General features: G+C 52.6%; 5 protein-coding genes and 2 non-coding genes across 7 annotated transcripts; 2 read left to right on the top strand and 5 right to left on the bottom strand.

Moving 5' to 3' along the window:
* Positions 1 to 2,045: 2,045 nt before the first annotated feature.
* Positions 2,046 to 2,125, bottom strand: LRP88_03341. The gene has a single exon. It is a non-coding gene; the product is annotated as a tRNA-Gly (tRNA).
* A 92-nt stretch (positions 2,126 to 2,217) lies between these two features.
* Positions 2,218 to 2,299, bottom strand: LRP88_03340. The gene has a single exon. It is a non-coding gene; the product is annotated as a tRNA-Gly (tRNA).
* A 455-nt stretch (positions 2,300 to 2,754) lies between these two features.
* Positions 2,755 to 5,286, top strand: LRP88_03339 (HET domain-containing protein; the record flags this gene model as incomplete). Its single annotated transcript, XM_083239965.1, has 1 exon — positions 2,755 to 5,286. One exon carries the CDS (start codon positions 2,755 to 2,757, stop codon positions 5,284 to 5,286), a length of 2,532 nt encoding a protein of 843 aa, XP_083105095.1.
* Positions 5,287 to 6,876: 1,590 nt separating this feature from the next.
* On the bottom strand, positions 6,877 to 8,244 carry LRP88_03338 (amidase; the record flags this gene model as incomplete). Its single annotated transcript, XM_083239964.1, has 3 exons — positions 6,877 to 6,972; positions 7,027 to 8,042; positions 8,100 to 8,244. The coding sequence occupies 3 exons, from the start codon at positions 8,242 to 8,244 to the stop codon at positions 6,877 to 6,879; spliced, it is 1,257 nt and encodes a 418-aa protein (XP_083105094.1).
* A 1,724-nt stretch (positions 8,245 to 9,968) lies between these two features.
* Positions 9,969 to 12,272, bottom strand: LRP88_03337 (ankyrin repeat domain-containing protein; the record flags this gene model as incomplete). The annotated part of the gene is made up of 2 exons (XM_083239963.1): positions 9,969 to 12,118; positions 12,173 to 12,272. The coding sequence occupies 2 exons, from the start codon at positions 12,270 to 12,272 to the stop codon at positions 9,969 to 9,971; spliced, it is 2,250 nt and encodes a 749-aa protein (XP_083105093.1).
* A 668-nt stretch (positions 12,273 to 12,940) lies between these two features.
* LRP88_03336 (uncharacterized protein) lies at positions 12,941 to 13,794 on the top strand (the record flags this gene model as incomplete). Its single annotated transcript, XM_083239962.1, has 2 exons — positions 12,941 to 13,380; positions 13,428 to 13,794. The coding sequence occupies 2 exons, from the start codon at positions 12,941 to 12,943 to the stop codon at positions 13,792 to 13,794; spliced, it is 807 nt and encodes a 268-aa protein (XP_083105092.1).
* A 102-nt stretch (positions 13,795 to 13,896) lies between these two features.
* Positions 13,897 to 16,112, bottom strand: LRP88_03335 (ARMH3 family protein; the record flags this gene model as incomplete). The annotated part of the gene is made up of 5 exons (XM_083239961.1): positions 13,897 to 14,887; positions 14,939 to 15,276; positions 15,459 to 15,638; positions 15,693 to 15,896; positions 16,029 to 16,112. 5 exons carry the CDS (start codon positions 16,110 to 16,112, stop codon positions 13,897 to 13,899), a joined length of 1,797 nt encoding a protein of 598 aa, XP_083105091.1.
* Positions 16,113 to 16,626: the final 514 nt, after the last annotated feature.

The following is a 16,626-nucleotide window of genomic DNA, read 5'->3' as shown; positions in this document are numbered from 1 at the left end:
ATGGTTCGTAGAATTTGTCCGTGTCTTGGTATGGGGTTTTGGAGAGGCCAAGATGTATGAAGTCAAGGTCTGGCTTGGGAAGACAGGGGGATGTACCTGGAGGTGGGAGTAGCACTGTGCTAGCTGCCAGGGAAGGCAAGTCACGAACACCTTGTCCTGCATCCCCGGCGCGTCCTTGCCTAGGTACGGAACCCTTCAAGTCCGCTCCGCCACAGTCTGGGGGGGAACTCCACCATCTTGCTTTAGTCATCTGGGGTAAAGAAAGACGGGACAGCGAATTGCTTCTTACATGATCAAATCAACGTGTCAGCTAGCGGGGTCTGGGGTAAACCTTGAGAATCATCAATTTCAGGTTCGTCGTCAGGAGCATCCTCTTACATCACGAATTCACCATGTCAGCTCTACTAGCGCGACTAGCCATAGCTCCCTGGTTCACCATGTATTGCTACTCACAGTACATTTTGGCCAACTCAAAAAACAACCTTACCCCCAGTCAGCACTCTCCCCCTCCATTTTACAGTGCTGATTCGCCCTGCATTGGCTTCAGCAACGGCCCGGCGCCCGCCAAGGGGCTCTACCGTCATTCTAGAAATTGCCCGTTCGCAGTTTAGCTTCTATTCCCCCCGCGTTTAAATGAAAGCCCGACGCCCGAAAAGCAACCACCTCTCCCAGACGCTACAGCGCAGCAACTTGGGAATTGCACATGAATGGTTGAACAAGGTTTCCATCTGCCCGTGCGCGACTTCCCCAGACATCTAACCAGTCTATTACGAGATCTATATTCAACCTCACGACTATTACTTAATGGTTTCCTGGGATTGCGTTTCCCCATGGGGTTCTCTAGCGACAAAAACTTGAGCCGTCGAAAGCCGAGAAGGGCCCACGAACACCCCCCCTGAACACAACAACTTTGGTAACAAGCTGTTCCCTTGTCTCGATTTAACCTCGTGGGCCTCTGTATCCCCACGATTCGACGGTATCCGGGGAAGAGATTCTGGAGAAGGCGGCTCCATGGGCTCCGCCGGGTTACGGGGCCGTGATGTGACGCCGTCACCATCCCCACGGGGTGATGCCAAATGAGAGTCACGCCAGGCCATGACGAATGCTCTGAAACGCCTTGCTTGTGGATATGGTCTACCAGTGGTTTAGGGTCTGGAATTCCCATCCCAGGGCTCGCTGGAATGGACGGATGGCTCGGATATCTGGTGTGTCGATAGCGGCCGGCGGCCAACTCGGGCATCAGGGATTTGATTTGGAATAAGTCGCCAACAAGTCAGCTCTTAGACTGTGTGGATAGGAATGATACCAAATTACGTGCTCGAAGCTTAGTACAGTGTCGGCTTCAGGGAAGTGTCGCCCCCTTACCCGACCAAAGGACAAGAGACAAGCGTAGTGTCACTGACGTTGACTTGGCAGCTTTAGTCCGCATTGCATTGAAGAACCCCGTGGCTATGCAAGGAACTCGTGATGAAGCAAAGAACGATATCACTGAGTGAAATATGAGCAGAAACGATTTGTTTCCTGTGCTAGGAGGACCTGTGCGAGTAGTTGGGAGCATCTCACTAGTGGGTCTTGGAGCAGAGAAGATGAGCCCCGTAGGTGACGTTGAAGCCATCATCTCTGGTAGGCTCCTCGACGAAAGCTGTTTTGCATCTACGGCGTGCAGAACGAACACCCGCTTTCCAATGTGGTGTTCATTGGTCAAGCTGAGGCTGTCATGCTCTTGGAATCGATGGAGTTGGCTTTCCCTCTGGGGCTGCAGGACCTCCTGAAGTCAGATGTCATACACTCCCTGCAGTTCTTCAAAATACTGCCACAGAGTTCTGTATCCAGATGAGATATCCATACCTTCGTCCTTGAGAAACCAGGTAAAGGCCCCAGGATCAACATTGGCTCTGACACAGCCAGATTCGGGGCCTGTCGACTGGCATGGCCTCCTATCACTACGACGACCCTGAAATGCCTCAGCTGGAGGGCACTCTTCAGCAACATCCCAAGGCATCCAAAGCAAAAAGAAGACATGAACGGCAAAAAAAAAAAGCGAATGCGTCATCCGGAATTCGAATCCGAGCCTCAACTTCTCTCTAATGGAAGAGTTGAATCCTAACCCCTAGACCAATGACGCTTGAGATTGACGATGCAATCTCGGTGAGTGTCATATAAGCGGCAGAGTTGTTGACATAGTGCAAAAAGAAATCACAAAAAGTGAAGTTGCAATGCGTAATCTGGGAATCGAACCCAGGGCTCCCCGACGTTACTCGAATGGCAACGGAGAATTTTACCACTAAACCAATTACGCTTTGATTTGTTGTTGAAGGCAAGGCTCCAAAGTGAGCTCAAGATGGGAGATTTCGGCGTCGCGAGGCGATATCCATCCCAGGACGACAACATGGTGAGCCTTAGGACTAAAGCGTGATTAGGATCAGGATTAGGATTGAACGGCTATGTCATCTAGGTAATGTTTAGACCATGAGTGGATGCACGCGATTGGCTTGGCAGCGATACATGTCCAACCCGACTGTTCCCACACACATCAAAACGAGATCAAAATGAGGCACAAACTGACAACTGATTATTTGGGAAACAAGTGGGAAGATGATTGGTCCAAATGCGTTGATCAAAGGCTTCATTCATCCCAGTTCAGCTGCGCGGCGCTGACCTCCGATCCCCACCACGTGAGGTGCTGTGCCTCACCGGATATGGCAATCTCACAGAGCCTCAAATCCAACAACCACCAGACACAAAACGCCGGCAATGACAACATATCAGTACCAGCGCTTACAGCCAGATGAGATCCGGTTACTAGCCCTCAGCGCTGGCAGTTATGATGCCGAACTCGAGGGCAGCCTGGTCATCTTTCGACTCCCCGAGAATGAGGAACCGGAGGAGGGACATCAGGTCTTAGTCACCCGCGACACAGGCTCCGACGTGCAAAATGCGCCGCCGTACGAGGCCCTCTCATATACATGGGGTTCACTCCCAATCTCTCCGCATACGTTGAGCATCGTCGTCGGCGACGGGGAGACTGCGACCCTCGACATTACGCCAAATCTCGACCTCGCTCTACGCCGGTTAAGACAGGACATCCCCACGAATAAATCCCGTCTCCTCTGGATCGACGCAGTCTGCATAAACCAATCCGACCTCGTAGAGAAAAGCACCCAAATCCCCAAAATGGCCATGATCTACAACAGAGCAGAGGGCGTGTCCGTCTGGCTGGGCGGTGACGACGCAGGCGCAGTCGACTTTATCGACAAACTTCTCAACCTTGACGACTTTGACCCGTTAACTAAAGACCCCGGTACGCCAGAGGAGTGGGCGGCGTTGTTGGCGTTGATGCAGAGGCCTTGGTTCAATAGGCGGTGGATCGTGCAGGAGATTTCGCTCGCGCGGAGGGCGACGCTTCTTTGCGGGACGAGGAGCGTTTCCTGGGAGGATTTCTCTGCTTCTGTTGCGCTGTTCACTTCAAGGTATCAGGATCTACGGGCGCTATTCCAGAGATCTGAAAAGTTTCAGAATCATCCCAATTATCTCGGAGAGGTGGACGCCCTGGGAGCCAAGTGTCTCGTGGACCTCACGAGCAATCTGTTCAGAAAGTCAGAAGACGGCGCCGTGCTTGAGCGCCTGCTCTCCCTAGAAGGATTGATCTCGACCATGGCTGCCTTTGAGGCTGCATCTCCTCACGACACCATCTACGCCGTCCTCTGGCTCGCTCATGACGCACAACCAGATGCACAGCACGGAGGCGCCATGTCAGACTATCACCTCTTGCAGACTCCTCAGCACTCGCCCACATTGGCCGGTATCTCGTCCGATGAAGACGTGTCGGACTATGATCTAGGGAAACATATGCCGGAACCGTCGAACCAGATCAAGTTTCGAACCCCGTTCCCAAGGCGAGTGGCAGGAACATCCTCTGCCGATAGCCCCGAGAAGCTATCCAGAAGATCAACATCACTGAAGCCCCCTGTCGCAGCTTGGCAATCATCCTTCAGCTGTCGCTCAGTCTCCGACCGCAACCTAAGAAACGCAGAGAAGCACTTTGAGGGATATCCCACGTCCATCATTGTCGACTACAATAGGAGCGTCTATGTGGTCTGCAAGGAGTTCCTCGAGTTTGCGATCGGTCGCTCCAAGACCCTCGACATCATCTGTTGCCCCTGGGCTCCAGAGCCACCTCCCGATGAACCAAAGCTGCCTTCGTGGATCACCCAGCTGAATAGCACGCCTTTTGACAAGCAGCCCGGTCATAATGTGTATAGAAGAGTTCTTGCTGATCCTCTGGTGGGCTGTCCGGGCCATGGACCGAGAATCTACAATGCCAGCGGCAAGACAAAGATATACCCAAGCAAGGGCTTCATTCAGGACAGAGTCTTGGTAGCCACCGGGTTTGTACTCGATGCCGTTGGAACCACAAGGAGCCCAGCATATGAGGGCATCATTCCCTCTACGTGGCTCGACCTCGTCGATTGGCCGGGCCCTCCAAATCCTGTCCCCGATCGCCTCTGGCGAACCCTCGTAGCCGACCGAGGCCAAGATGGCAAAAGCTACCCTCCAGCGTACTTCCCTCTGGCCTGCAAGTGGATGTTTGAGCAGCGCAGTCGGAGAGGTGGCATAAACACTACAGAACTTCTAACATCTGGGCGGTGTCCGTCGATAGCATCAGAGTTTCTCAGACGGGTTCAGGGCGTGATATGGGGTCGGCAGATGATGTTGACAGAAGGAAGACGGGGCTCGAGCAAGTTCCTGGGCTTGGTTCCCGCTGAAGCTCAAGAGGGAGATTTGATTTGCATATTGTACGGCTGCAGTGTTCCTCTTGTGCTTCGGAGGCTTCGCTCGCCATCCAAGCACGGAAGCATGAGTTCCTCATTTGACCAGAAACCTGAAATCATCGAGACGCAACCGGACGGTACCGAGTCAGTACGGCTGTCGACAGTTTCTCAGTCAACCTCGTCCCTCCCCTCGCCGAACGAAACACCGACTCAGAGCGCGGCAGGCACAAATTCAACAACATTGGAGTCCGGTATGAATGGTGCAACACCGTCGGAGAAAGGCCTTGCGGTCCCTGCTCAATCGCCAAGTGTCAAGTTCGCCTCGGTCGGCGTGCGGAAAGCGCTCAGGAAGGACACAGCCGAAAGCAAACCGCCGGACCTGGCTACCTCTCTCGAGAGTCAGTACCAGTGTGAGCTCATCGGGGAATGCTACATCCATGGCATGATGGATGGGGAGGCTTTCAAGCATCAAAGGGAGTATGGGAACAAGCTGCGGCTGTTCCACTTGCTTTAGACATGGTAAAAGGTCAACGGCAAAGGGAACCATCAAGAGAGCTGTGGTTGTTCCGGTATCGACCTGGGGGTGAATATCAGGGGAAGAGATGAACAGGGCAAAGCAACACGTTCGTTCGAGCCCAGTGCCTCGCCAGCTAACCCCGAGAACAAAAAACATCCGCAGCCCAAGGCGCCCATGCTCACGAAAGCTCGAAGCCTCGCTCGTAAGCAAACTTATCGGTTCGGTCTTGGTGAGGCGTGGAATTGTCCTACCCGACCTTTCTCAGCTGGGATATTGTGATTTCGTGGATCGTCTGTCCGAGGGATGCCTTGTCACCAAGTCTTGTACCCTTCCTGGAAAAGAACTCGACAGACTTTGGAGGCAGGAGCTCCTAAAGAGTTTGGTCGCGAGTAAACCATCTGCTATTGCGAGAAGCTCCCCACAAACATACAGGGGGAGGTTCATTGGACTAGTCGTCAGCTGTCTGCTCTACCAAGACATCCCACAGGTACGTGTAACATCGATCTGCGTTACGGTACCAGGAAAACATGCTTGTTATTGCCTCCTGAAGCTCGGCACTGCTCTCATTGTTGATGCAGCAGGTATCCAGCCAGAAGTATTCCAGGCCATCTTTTGCCGCTTGTTCGCCACAGAATCGGATTCAGGTATACCCACTGGGTTTGGAATGGGCATCTCCTTGAGTCAGGTCTTGAAAACTGACCTCAGCCTCATTGTCCCGGAGGCGACAGTACTACATACCTGGGGAGCTTTTCTCCCGCCAGCTCCCTAATGAGTTTGAACTCGCCTTCAGCATCGCGATGGAGGAGCCGCATATTGGTCTGAAGGCTTTGAAGGCTCAGGCAAGTGACTTTTGGAGCCGAGGATCCGCACGACACCAGTTAGGCTTGTCACGCTAGGCGGTACAGGCGCTTTGTGAGGGGTTCATATAAGTAAGAGAGCAGGAGTCAAGTTGGTCCGGTCTCAACAAGACAGCTACTGTGAGAACAAGAAGGGAGCTGTACAACAGGAGGATTTTCGACCAACTGTGAGAGATGGGGGGCCGCGAGACCAGGAAAATGGGAGGCGAGGGGGGCCAGAGAACAGAAATGCGGAAGGCTTGGGAGCGTGCAAATGCAATCTCAGACCGGTTTCGAAGCGGATGGCAGAGCTGCAGAAATGTACCAAGCCTCACCACGACAAATCGTTTTCAGCTGCTGTCGTGTTCCGCGCCACGCTCGTTACCAATAGCCATGGCGAGAGGTTTCACGGGCCGAGCCTCATGCAACCTCCTCTATTCTGTAGTCAATAGCTATAAGAGCAGGCTGAAGTCCTGTGGTGCCCCCTTTCCTTCTGCACCATCGCCATAGGCCTCAAATGACCAATCAGCAATGGCGTCACTTCCTCAACCGCCTCGCTTTCTTCGTTCTCTCACTCCCCGCCTGCAATGCACATTCAAGTCCGTGTCAGCACCTGACCACCCACGTAAAGGAGATGTGACCGAGACTCGGCCCTGGCGAGAGCCCACAGCCAGGAGGATCAGATCCGTACCTTCAAGCCGCCGTGGGACAGAAGCACCTCGCCGAGGACCTTGCTCGTCCTCAAGAGCTGCTAATCGCGGAACCTAGGGCCCACGAGGCATATGCCGACGGGCATGTCATTCGCCCCGACAAATGCAGGAATATTGATGACAGGCATATGGAATCCCTATACCGGTCAGCGAGAGGAACTCTTGAGACACAAAAAAACAGAAGCACTTACAGTCCACAGAGTGTTGAAAGTCGGGCTTCCCATATCGCCAAGGCCGAGCGGAGCTTCATCCACAGCGCTGGGCGCAAGGATGGCAGTGTAGCTCTCGGCCAGTTTGTTGACCATGTCCCTCATCTTGGAGTACGTATCGCAAGCCTCTGTCATCTCTTTGTCGGTGTTGTTGGAGGTATTTTCGACCATGTCACGGATTTCGGCCGCCAGATTCGCCTTGTCCATCCGATATTCCCTTAGAAAGGAAACCTGTGCTTCACCATGGGTGATGACTTTCTGGATTCGACCAAGGGCCTCGACATCGGCGACTTCTGGTGGGAGCGAGACTTGCTCAACCTTGACGTTGTTCTTCTGCAGGATATCAGCGGCCTGCTTCATAACCGATACTGTGCCGGGTCCCGCCGAGGACCACATGGGAGTCTCGATCAGAGCAACCGAGATTTCGTCCAACGGGATGTCTCTTGGGGGCTCATCGTCCTGTAGGGCAAAGGCATCTGCTAGCAGCTGTAGATCCTCGACGCTGCGGGCGAAGAAGCCAAGAGTATCAAAAGTAGGGGCAATGGGTTTCGAGCCCGCAGTCGAGATGGCGTTGAAGGTTGGCTTCATGGCGAAGACTCCGGCATAGGATGCTGGGCGGATGAGACTCCCGCCGGTTTGCGCTCCGAGACTGAGGGTTACTTGTAGGTCGGCATCGGCTGCCGCAGATCCACACGAGGAGCCTCCTGGGGTGCGCTTTGGGTCGTGAGGATTAATCGTCTCGGGCCCTGAGTTGGTGACGGCGAATTCGGTCGTGGTTGTTTTGCCAAAGACAAGAGCCCCCGCGGCTCGTAGAATTGCAACGGCAGATGAATCGGAACCTGGCTGATGCCCTTTGTAAATGGGAGAGCCATACTGCGTGGGCATGTCTTTGGTGTCCATGATATCCTTGACGCCTATGGCGAGTCCGTGCAAAGGCCCCCTCTGGTCCTTGGGGATCTGGTCCAGAGCTCGTACTTGGCTTAGCACCAAGTCGGGGTCTGATGTAGAATCAGCGCTGGCCACAATTGACAGACAGACCAGAGGAAGAAGCTTACCAAGGTGCGCCCATGCTTTGACAGTGCCGTCATTCTCCTTGATGCGATCCAAGAGAGAGCGGGCATACGCCTCGACAGTGATGGCATTGTTCTTTAGAAGCTCAAGCACCTGAGTTGCTGTCAACTTGTGCGGTGAAGAAGTCATGGTCAGCGATAGCTTGGTTTGAGGCGGGGAGAATGAACAAAGGCTGAGGGGGCTGAAGGGGCTGAAGAAGGCCTTGTCGCGGAGGAGGGACAGGGCATGAATCACGGCTCCATCCCATCCAGCTATTCTATAAGGTGAGGAAAGAGAGCAGAGAAGGCACAAAATCCAAGGGCGCATGGCGGGGTAAGACTGCCCGGCGAGGCAAACTGCGAGGAGGCTCAACGTGCTTGGACGTCTCTTGGGGGGGAAATGAGGCACTCCCACTATTTCAGCATCTAAACGGCATCAGTTGTTGACGAGCAGTCCTGGGCATCTTCCTGGCCAATGCACTTGAAGCACTCTCAGCATCTCACAACGGTTCACGTAGCCTCTTGATTCTAACTAGAAATCATCGGATAGCTCGAACATAATATACGCGCCAGCAGGTTGCCGACTTTCTTGCATTACTCGACGTTTCGCCCGGTCTCGGTTTCCTAGGGAAGAGTCATACATTCACAGCATGGGCACCCAGGACGCCCGCTTCATCCGCGATTTTATCCCTAGCTAGGTCTCGTGCGCCCCGGAGCGCAGGATATGGCAGTACCAGTGCCGCAACAGCGACACCCAGCCCTGGAGGACTTTCTACAGCTTCAGGGACGCGGTCGAGTGGCTGCCCCCAGACTTCGGCGTGGTCAATTGCTTCACGGCGGCTAGCTTGGACAGCTCTGCCGTGACCTCGATGAGCGTCATCAAGTTCCTGCGAAGAGTGGCCACGGACGGCAAAGATGGTCAGACAACGAAGGGTCAGCAGCAGGAGGTATTCGGAAAGCGGATGATTGTAAATGAGCTCGTCAAGGAGAATCTGGGAGGGAATACGAGGGTCGTGCAAGAGTGCCAGAGTAAGGAGAGGGTGCAGGCTTTGAGGGAGTGGTTTGGAGTCCAGTTGATTGAGGAGAGTCTGGCAATAAAGGAACACATAACAGAGATAAAGTGAGCAAAAGTGGACAGCTTTTGCTAATGCTATCTTAATAATACTATATAAGGCATTGAGAGAATAAAACGCAGTCTCATATAGGACATGCGAATCGCGGGGTCTGAATAGAATTTACGCAGGCAGTCAACGGGGGCATTTTAGTTTTATTAAAATTTAACCATATAGATGCGTATAGCGCGACGTATACGTAAAGATAGAGAAGAAATTAATTAATCAATATTAATAAAATTCTTTTCCCCCTTATCCTTAGCTAAGAAAGATGTAATGAGATTTATTTAAATTATAATTAAGATAGTTAAGATATAAGCATAATCTAAGCTTAAAGAAACTATGTTACTATACCCTAGGCGTTCAAGCACCAGAGGGAATACGGGAACAATCTGAGGCCATTCCACCTGCTCTAGCTACCGTAGAAGACCAACACCATCAAGGAGCTTACAAACTCCACTATCAATCTCCATCATTGACTTGATCTCTTTCCAGCTTCTCTCTGAGATCACGGAAATGTATCAGGATCTAGACTAATGCAACCTTCTCTGCCGGCTATGGACGCCGCCACTTTGAATCAATAGCTAGGTGATCTGGGCACTTTCTTCATCGTCAACCCTTTGATTCCAGTCCAGTGGAGTTCCTACCCATGTAAGCCGCCCAACCCAGCCCCTCTGCCACAACCATTGGGGTCCATACCGTGGTCAAGAGTTTTGACCATCGTATGCAGTTCCAGTATTACACATAAGCACCAGTCCTGGGTCTAGATGTCTGTGCTGGCAGTGTGTTGAAGCAGATTCATGAACGCCTCGCCAGCACCGTTCTCCAGCGCATCCTTCAAAGCCAACTGGGCTATGTCGCTGTCCAGAGTGACTCCGTTGTTGAAAAGAATGTGGATAAAACGCTCATCCCCTAGCACAGCAGCTTTCCGAAATAGACTGCGCTTGAGGTTTGTACTGTGCTTGAGGTCTGCACTGTGCTTGAGGTTTGTACTGAGAAACGGTAGCCACCTTACCAGACGGTTGCGGGGTTTGGAGGCTTTCAGAGCCTTGTTCAAGAAAGGCTCAGCAAATTCTGGGCCAAGCTCCATTGCCTTGTGAATTGGCTTGAAGCCTTGAGTGTTGTTGCCCAAAGAATCTTTTTGTTTGATGTCCCGTGTGAGAGAAGCTCCATGGTCAACCAGCAACTGCGCGACCGCAGTATGCCCCTGATCAAGAGCGTAACACAGCGGGGTCCAGCCGTTGCAATCAGTGGCGTCGACTTGACATCTCGCCAAAGCCGTAGGTTGGAGCAGCTTTTTAGTCCACAGCTGAAGCCCTAGAGCCGAGGATACGTGCAAGGGGGTTAAGTCAAGACTTCCAGCCTTTTTGAAGTTGCTGGGAACTGGCTCACAATAGGCATTCCACCACCTCGACCAGATAACCATGCCTTCTTTGCCACGGAAGAATGCGTTGTCTGAGTCGACCAGCCTTTTCAGACGCTTGCCACAACGTCTTGCGTGCTGGGGCCAGAAAAATGTGGCATAAGAAGACAACGCATTCGCTGCTATGTCTTCTTCCAGTGCTGGAGAGTGGGAGAAGAACTTCTTGACTTCTCTCAGGCATCTCTGGGTAATTTGAAGGTCTGCTTCTTCGACGCGAATGCGGAATTTTCTTGGTGGTAGAATGCCGTCGTTTGATTCACCTTTCAAAAAGTCGCCCACGGATGAGTGAACCAACTTGACCACCTTGGCAACATTGGCGGCATTGGCCACGGTATGGCGAAGACCAAAAAGCGTGGGAAAAGCGGAAGTAGGAATTTTCGAGGAGTGTATGTCCCAGTTTCTGTGTTCACTCAAGGTCAAGAGTGACCCAGACATGTCCACCAGGTCGAGAATAGTTTGGGCATCCACGTCCAACGCATCAGCAAGCTGAGACACTGTCAGAGAATGGCACGCCAGAGCCACCCAGCGCAGGAGCTGGGCAATCATCCCTCTTCTGGGGCCTTTTATTCGAAGGAGAATCTTAGAGTACAGGGTGCCAAGGTCTCGTGGAATCGCGTTCAAAGCGTCCCGCATCTCTGTCTTTGTTTCGACGGACAGGAGCTCCTGAATAGCAAAGCCAACCCACAAGAAGGTACCATCGGAGCGGCGCTGGAGAGTCGTCTTGACCTCTTCGATGAATTCATCGTCCAACTCTGAGAAGAGACCATGCTCCTTCATCTTGGCATCGATGACCCGGGTGACATCTTTCTCAATCGCACGCGTTTTGGTTTCGAGGTTCAGTCGAGGATAAATTCGCAAGCCAGGGATGTCTCGGCTGACTATGGCAAGCCTGAATGGGTTGAAAGGCGACAATCTCGAGCTCGATTCCTTGTCAAAGACATGTCGTAGGTTGTTTAGGAGCCAGCGGGTCGAGTCTCGATGGCATTCATCAAGACCATCAATCAGGCAAAGAACGGGCCCGAGTTCCGAGTCCTTTAAAATACTCGTAAACATTGCCCATAAATCTCCACGGGATGAAAGCGTATGATTGGTCCTCTCTTCTGACCCCAAGTGGTCTTCCACATGGCTGACCATCCCGGGGCATTGGCTCAGGACCTGGTAGAGTAGCGACCTCAGGATGGTGAGTTCATCGTTGGTGGACTTATCCCCACAAAAGACGTAGAGAACACGGTCAGGCAGTGTCTCCCACTCCAGGGTCAGGAAGATGGACAGCATTGTCTTTCCCCGGCCAGGTCCGCCAGAAATCCAAAGGAGATTTGAGTCTTGGGCCGAAAGCCATGACTGGTAGGTCTCATTCCGTCGAATCCACTGGCATGTACCTTCCGCCAGGCTTCCTTTGATGTTGAGAAGCTCAGCCCGAACTGAGCTGGGCTCGGAAATAAATAGGGCATCTTTGCATTGCTTGATAGCCTGTTCCTCTGCCTTGGAGTCTATCCATGGTCTAGATTAGCTGGGTTCTGCAACAAGCCAGTCCCTCAACGCACCGGAACAGATTCTGTTCATGCCAAGAGTGGCCGTGGCTCCGGGGCCCAAGTTGACATTTCCAATATTGATGGTTATATTGGCAGATACCTCTGAGCTCATAGCTCCAGATGAAAGACAATGTATAATTAATAATGGCAAGCACAAGAGTCAATTCTTAGATGAAAGAGAGAAGAAGTCCAAAGATTTATGGATAAAAGGACGAAGACCAAAAAGGACGCCTGCCTCCTCACAGCCTCTTTTCTTAGCTCAAACGTTCGGGGGGTGGGTATTTGGCACACCAACTCAGGTAGGTAGTCAGCTACCCCAGATTCGTACACGATGTACTCTCCTACCTACCATGATAATCAAGTAAACAAATAGAATAACTACACTATAAGAGCTGCATTCCTCCAGGAGTATCTAATCTTACTCCGAAATTGTTAGTAAATAAAAGTATGAAGAGGTTTTCGTGAGTATTTGTCGATAATAGCTGCAGTGTTACTCCATGGTGGTGTGGCAAATATCTACTCCCACCATTCTCGCATGTGCTCGTGCTCAGCCAAGGTTTCACAGGTCACACGGGCTTCAAGTCTTGTTGATTGATTGGCTGCCCTGGCATCCAGCTTCAAGCCACCAAGGATGCCTGTCTGTAAGCCAGAAGCGGTTCCTGACTCTCATGCAACCCAACAATTAGCTCTCAACTCCAAACGTGGCATCCATTGACCTCCCCAGACATCCTCTACTACCTACTTTCAACATCACAACAAGAACCATCAAGTCCCCCGCCAATGGCTGAGGTAGTAGGAATCGTATCAGCCGCCGTAGGCTTCGCAGCAACAGCCCTCCACGCAGTCCGCGCCCTCTCCAACGACTTGGACGGCATAAAGGATGCTCCGCAGATCATCACCAACGCCAAGACAGAGCTTCAGAACGTCCAGTTCGCCATTGAGAGCCTGAAAACCTCGCTAGACCAGCCCGACTGGCAGCCCGTGCTCTCCGACATTGTCCGCAAAGGCAATCTTGAAGCCGCTCTCGATGCTTGCTGTGACACCTGCAGTCGCTTTCACGATGAGCTAAAGAATCTACTGAGACACTCCAGTGAAGGTGAACTGTCTCGTAGGGACAGGTTCAACGTCGGCTTCTTCTCCAAGGGCAGGGTCGCAGCTTTCATCAGTGAGCTCAGCGTGTGCAAGTCAACCATCAGCCTGGCCCTCAACGGCGCAAACCTGTAAGCAGTCTGACATGAACTTGACACAGTCACTAACCTTTGACCAGCATGGTTTCCATGGAACAGTTCCAACAGCTTCAGGTGCTCGCAAACCGGCACTCCACCGAAATCCAGCTGCGAAACGACGAGGCGTCTAAACAAGATCTAGTAGCTAATATAGAGAGAAGAGCTCAACTAGCCAGGGGCTACCAGGACCTCCTGGCCTTTTTTCAGGCCAAGGTCGAAGAGAATCGCAGGCAAATAGAACTAGGAAACGTGAAGATGCTCAACTCGGCCAGGGTCATGGCCGGAGTCAACAACACAGACGGCACAGAAGGCGACATCAACGTCAAGATCGGCAACGTCGAGGCGAAAGGTGGCAAGGCACTCCTAGGCTACACGAGCAAAGTGGATGTCGACACCTTTTTCAAATAGTCACTGGTTTTCTGCACTTGTAACTCTGCACTTGTACGGCATAAACTCAGATCATTGGCATGCTTCTCATAATCAACATTAGAACCTCGCAATTACACACAACTACCGCTCAACCATGACCCTCACGTCCCCAACCGCCGCCCTCGCCACCTTCTTGAGCAACGTCCTCTCATCTGCCTCTCGGTACCGTTCCCACGAGTCCAGTCCTTCCTTGGCCTGGATGCTCAGTGTCTCGTAACCCTGCCGGATCACCTCTGTCACCTCCTGCGTCGTCAGCCCGCTAGGCTTACGCCGCGCCGCACCACCCTCGGACAGCAGCTGGTTGTAGTGTGCGCTGACGTTGATGAGAGTGTCGATCGAGTTGGTGTTGCGGTTCCCCAGTCTGTAGTTCTCCTTGAACTTTGTCAGCACCTCGCCTGACTCTACCACCTTGTAGAAAAGGTCGTCGTATGCCGCTGGCGTCGGGAGGAAGGCCTCGCCAGCAGACAAAGACAGGGCGATGAGATTAACAACGTGGTCAAGGAGGGTATCAATGTGTGGTAGATCCTTCAGGTCGGCCGTGTAGGTAGCCAAGAAGCGAACGATAGAGAGCAGAGAGCGGAAGAACTCAGGCCAGTGGTATTCGAGACGCGTGCGCGTGCGGGAGAGGTATGAAATGACGCGGAGCATGATGCCAAAGCAGAGTGAGTAAAGGCTAACATCCAGACGTCGACGGAGATTATGGTTGATGCCGTCGATCATAGTGTCGAGCAGTGAAATGGCCAAGACTCTCTCGCCCTTGACCAGGGGAAGGTAAGGCTGCCGTTGTCGGCACAGTCGCACCGGTACTTTGGAGTCTTCACTGCACATTCGCTTGCAGATGACGGGATCTTCGATGAGGAGGCGGAACACCATGAGGTTGAGGTGGGCGTAGTAGGTAGCACGGGGTGACAGATAGGCGTGCTGTAGGAGATAGGAGGTGAGAGAAAGATAGCTGGCAATGGGCTGCTCAGCACCCTTTTCCGCCCCCATCGTCACTAGATTAAAGCAAAACAGCTTGTTTGCGTGAGTGAAGTCGTATGTTGCAAGAAGAATGGCGGCCTCTTCCTCTGGTCTAGCAAGGGGTTAGCTGGACTCTCAGTTCGATGCTCACAGCTCAACTTACAGCTTCGTGAATAGAGCCTTGGCAGTCTCTACATCATAAACAGGCTTCCTTACTGGCTTAGGCCCAGGAGCAATCGCACCGAGTCCAAGCATGTTCAGGGTCGCGCTAAAGGTCCAGCCCTCAGGCAGGTCATCCTGGATCTTGATGTATCGCGACCGCACCGTCTGGCACGACTGCCCTATGCAGGTGACAATCTTCTGAATGGCCGACTCGTTGACAAAGTCGTTTAGTCGCAGCTGGTACGGGTTTTGGAATTCGAACTTGTTGTAGTTGGCTAGGAGGCCGAGCAGGATAAACGGTTCAAGGACTTGGTTGGATGAATCGGAGTCTTGGATAAACTGGCATCGTGTCAGCATCACGCCTTGTCTCCTCTGACACCACACGTACCTTCATAACCGAGGGAAATAGATCTCTCTGGATGAGGTAGGTCAACAGAGTTGTCTGATACGCCCCCGCCGTGACCGCAAGCAACACCTCGATGGCCTTGTATCGTGTTTCCACTACCCAGTCAGCTCTATACCTCCCAATGCTCCAGGCGAGCCTTACAGTCTTTCCCGTTCCTAGTTATGCTTTCTAGCGCTCCGACAAAGTCGGTAAAGACGTTGTCGATGTGGTCGAGGCCGGCGAGGAGAACCATAATATCGGAGCTAGGGTGCGGGTACCGCTTGGATAGGAGGCATGACAGGAAGACACTGAGGGTCTAGACGACGTTAGACTCGGTTTCCTAGGAGAGAAGCGACGGCATTCAACGTACGTCTAGCGCATGTAGTTGCGCAAAGCTGTTCCCACCCCTTACTGAAGCTATAGCTCTCGCAAAGAGCTCCCTCGTTCGGACCTCGAACTGCAGCACATCGCTCGGGCTCAGCTCGTTCAGGAGACGTCGCAGGGCCGCTCGATCGGGTCGCAGCAGAAAGAACTCGGCCCAGAAGCCTTCAGTCTTTTCCTCGTCAAAGTCATCCTAGCGTAGGAGTTCGTCGATCAGTCGTCGGCGCAAGTTGGTCGCGTGTGCAGGGGGGACATGATAGCTACCTGCACGTAACAAGTTAGACTTCGACCACAGCGCAGCGGGGGAAAGGGCAACACAACCAACCTTGAACAGAGAATCATACAGCTGAATGATCTTTGGAGTAAAGACCTCCGGCGGAGGCTGGCGGGTGAGAGGTGACGCTTCCATACCCGCGATAACCAAATGCCCAAACCAAGACCAAGGACAGCGAATCCAAAGTTGCGATAAAGATTTTGGGCACCTCGACTTATCGAGGGGCTCGCACAGTGCTGTTAGCGGCCGCGTTGCGCACGGCTTCACTCTGGATGACGTGGACTGGACTGTGCTCGACGCACGTGCACACTGTACATGCACCGCCCACCCCTTATTGTCGGCAGGAAAACCAACGACCGAGACAATTCAGCACTATAAAGGGTTTAGCAGAGACAGCACATGAATTATCTGATCTCGGTAACTCGTCCCTTGGTCGGTTCTCACGTGAATGGCTTGATTGTTCCTGAGGACAACTCTCAACTTGAAAGTCAGCAAGCCAATGGTTCAACAGACTACTGCACAGTAGAGCAATTGCGCAATGAGTGTCCTGTATGGCTGCGCATTAAATCGAATTCTGTCGGGCTAGCAACGAGCCGCAACTAAATTGATATAGATGATAGTTGCCAAAGTTGTATGCTTTATTGCTGGA

Source organism: Fusarium phalaenopsidis (assembly GCF_050370095.1).
Source record: "Fusarium phalaenopsidis strain FUZ10S chromosome Unknown contig_32286, whole genome shotgun sequence".
Classification (NCBI taxonomy): domain Eukaryota; kingdom Fungi; phylum Ascomycota; class Sordariomycetes; order Hypocreales; family Nectriaceae; genus Fusarium; species Fusarium phalaenopsidis.
The sequence above is the reverse complement of the archived record's forward strand: the minus strand, read 5'-3'. Positions and strand labels throughout refer to the sequence as shown.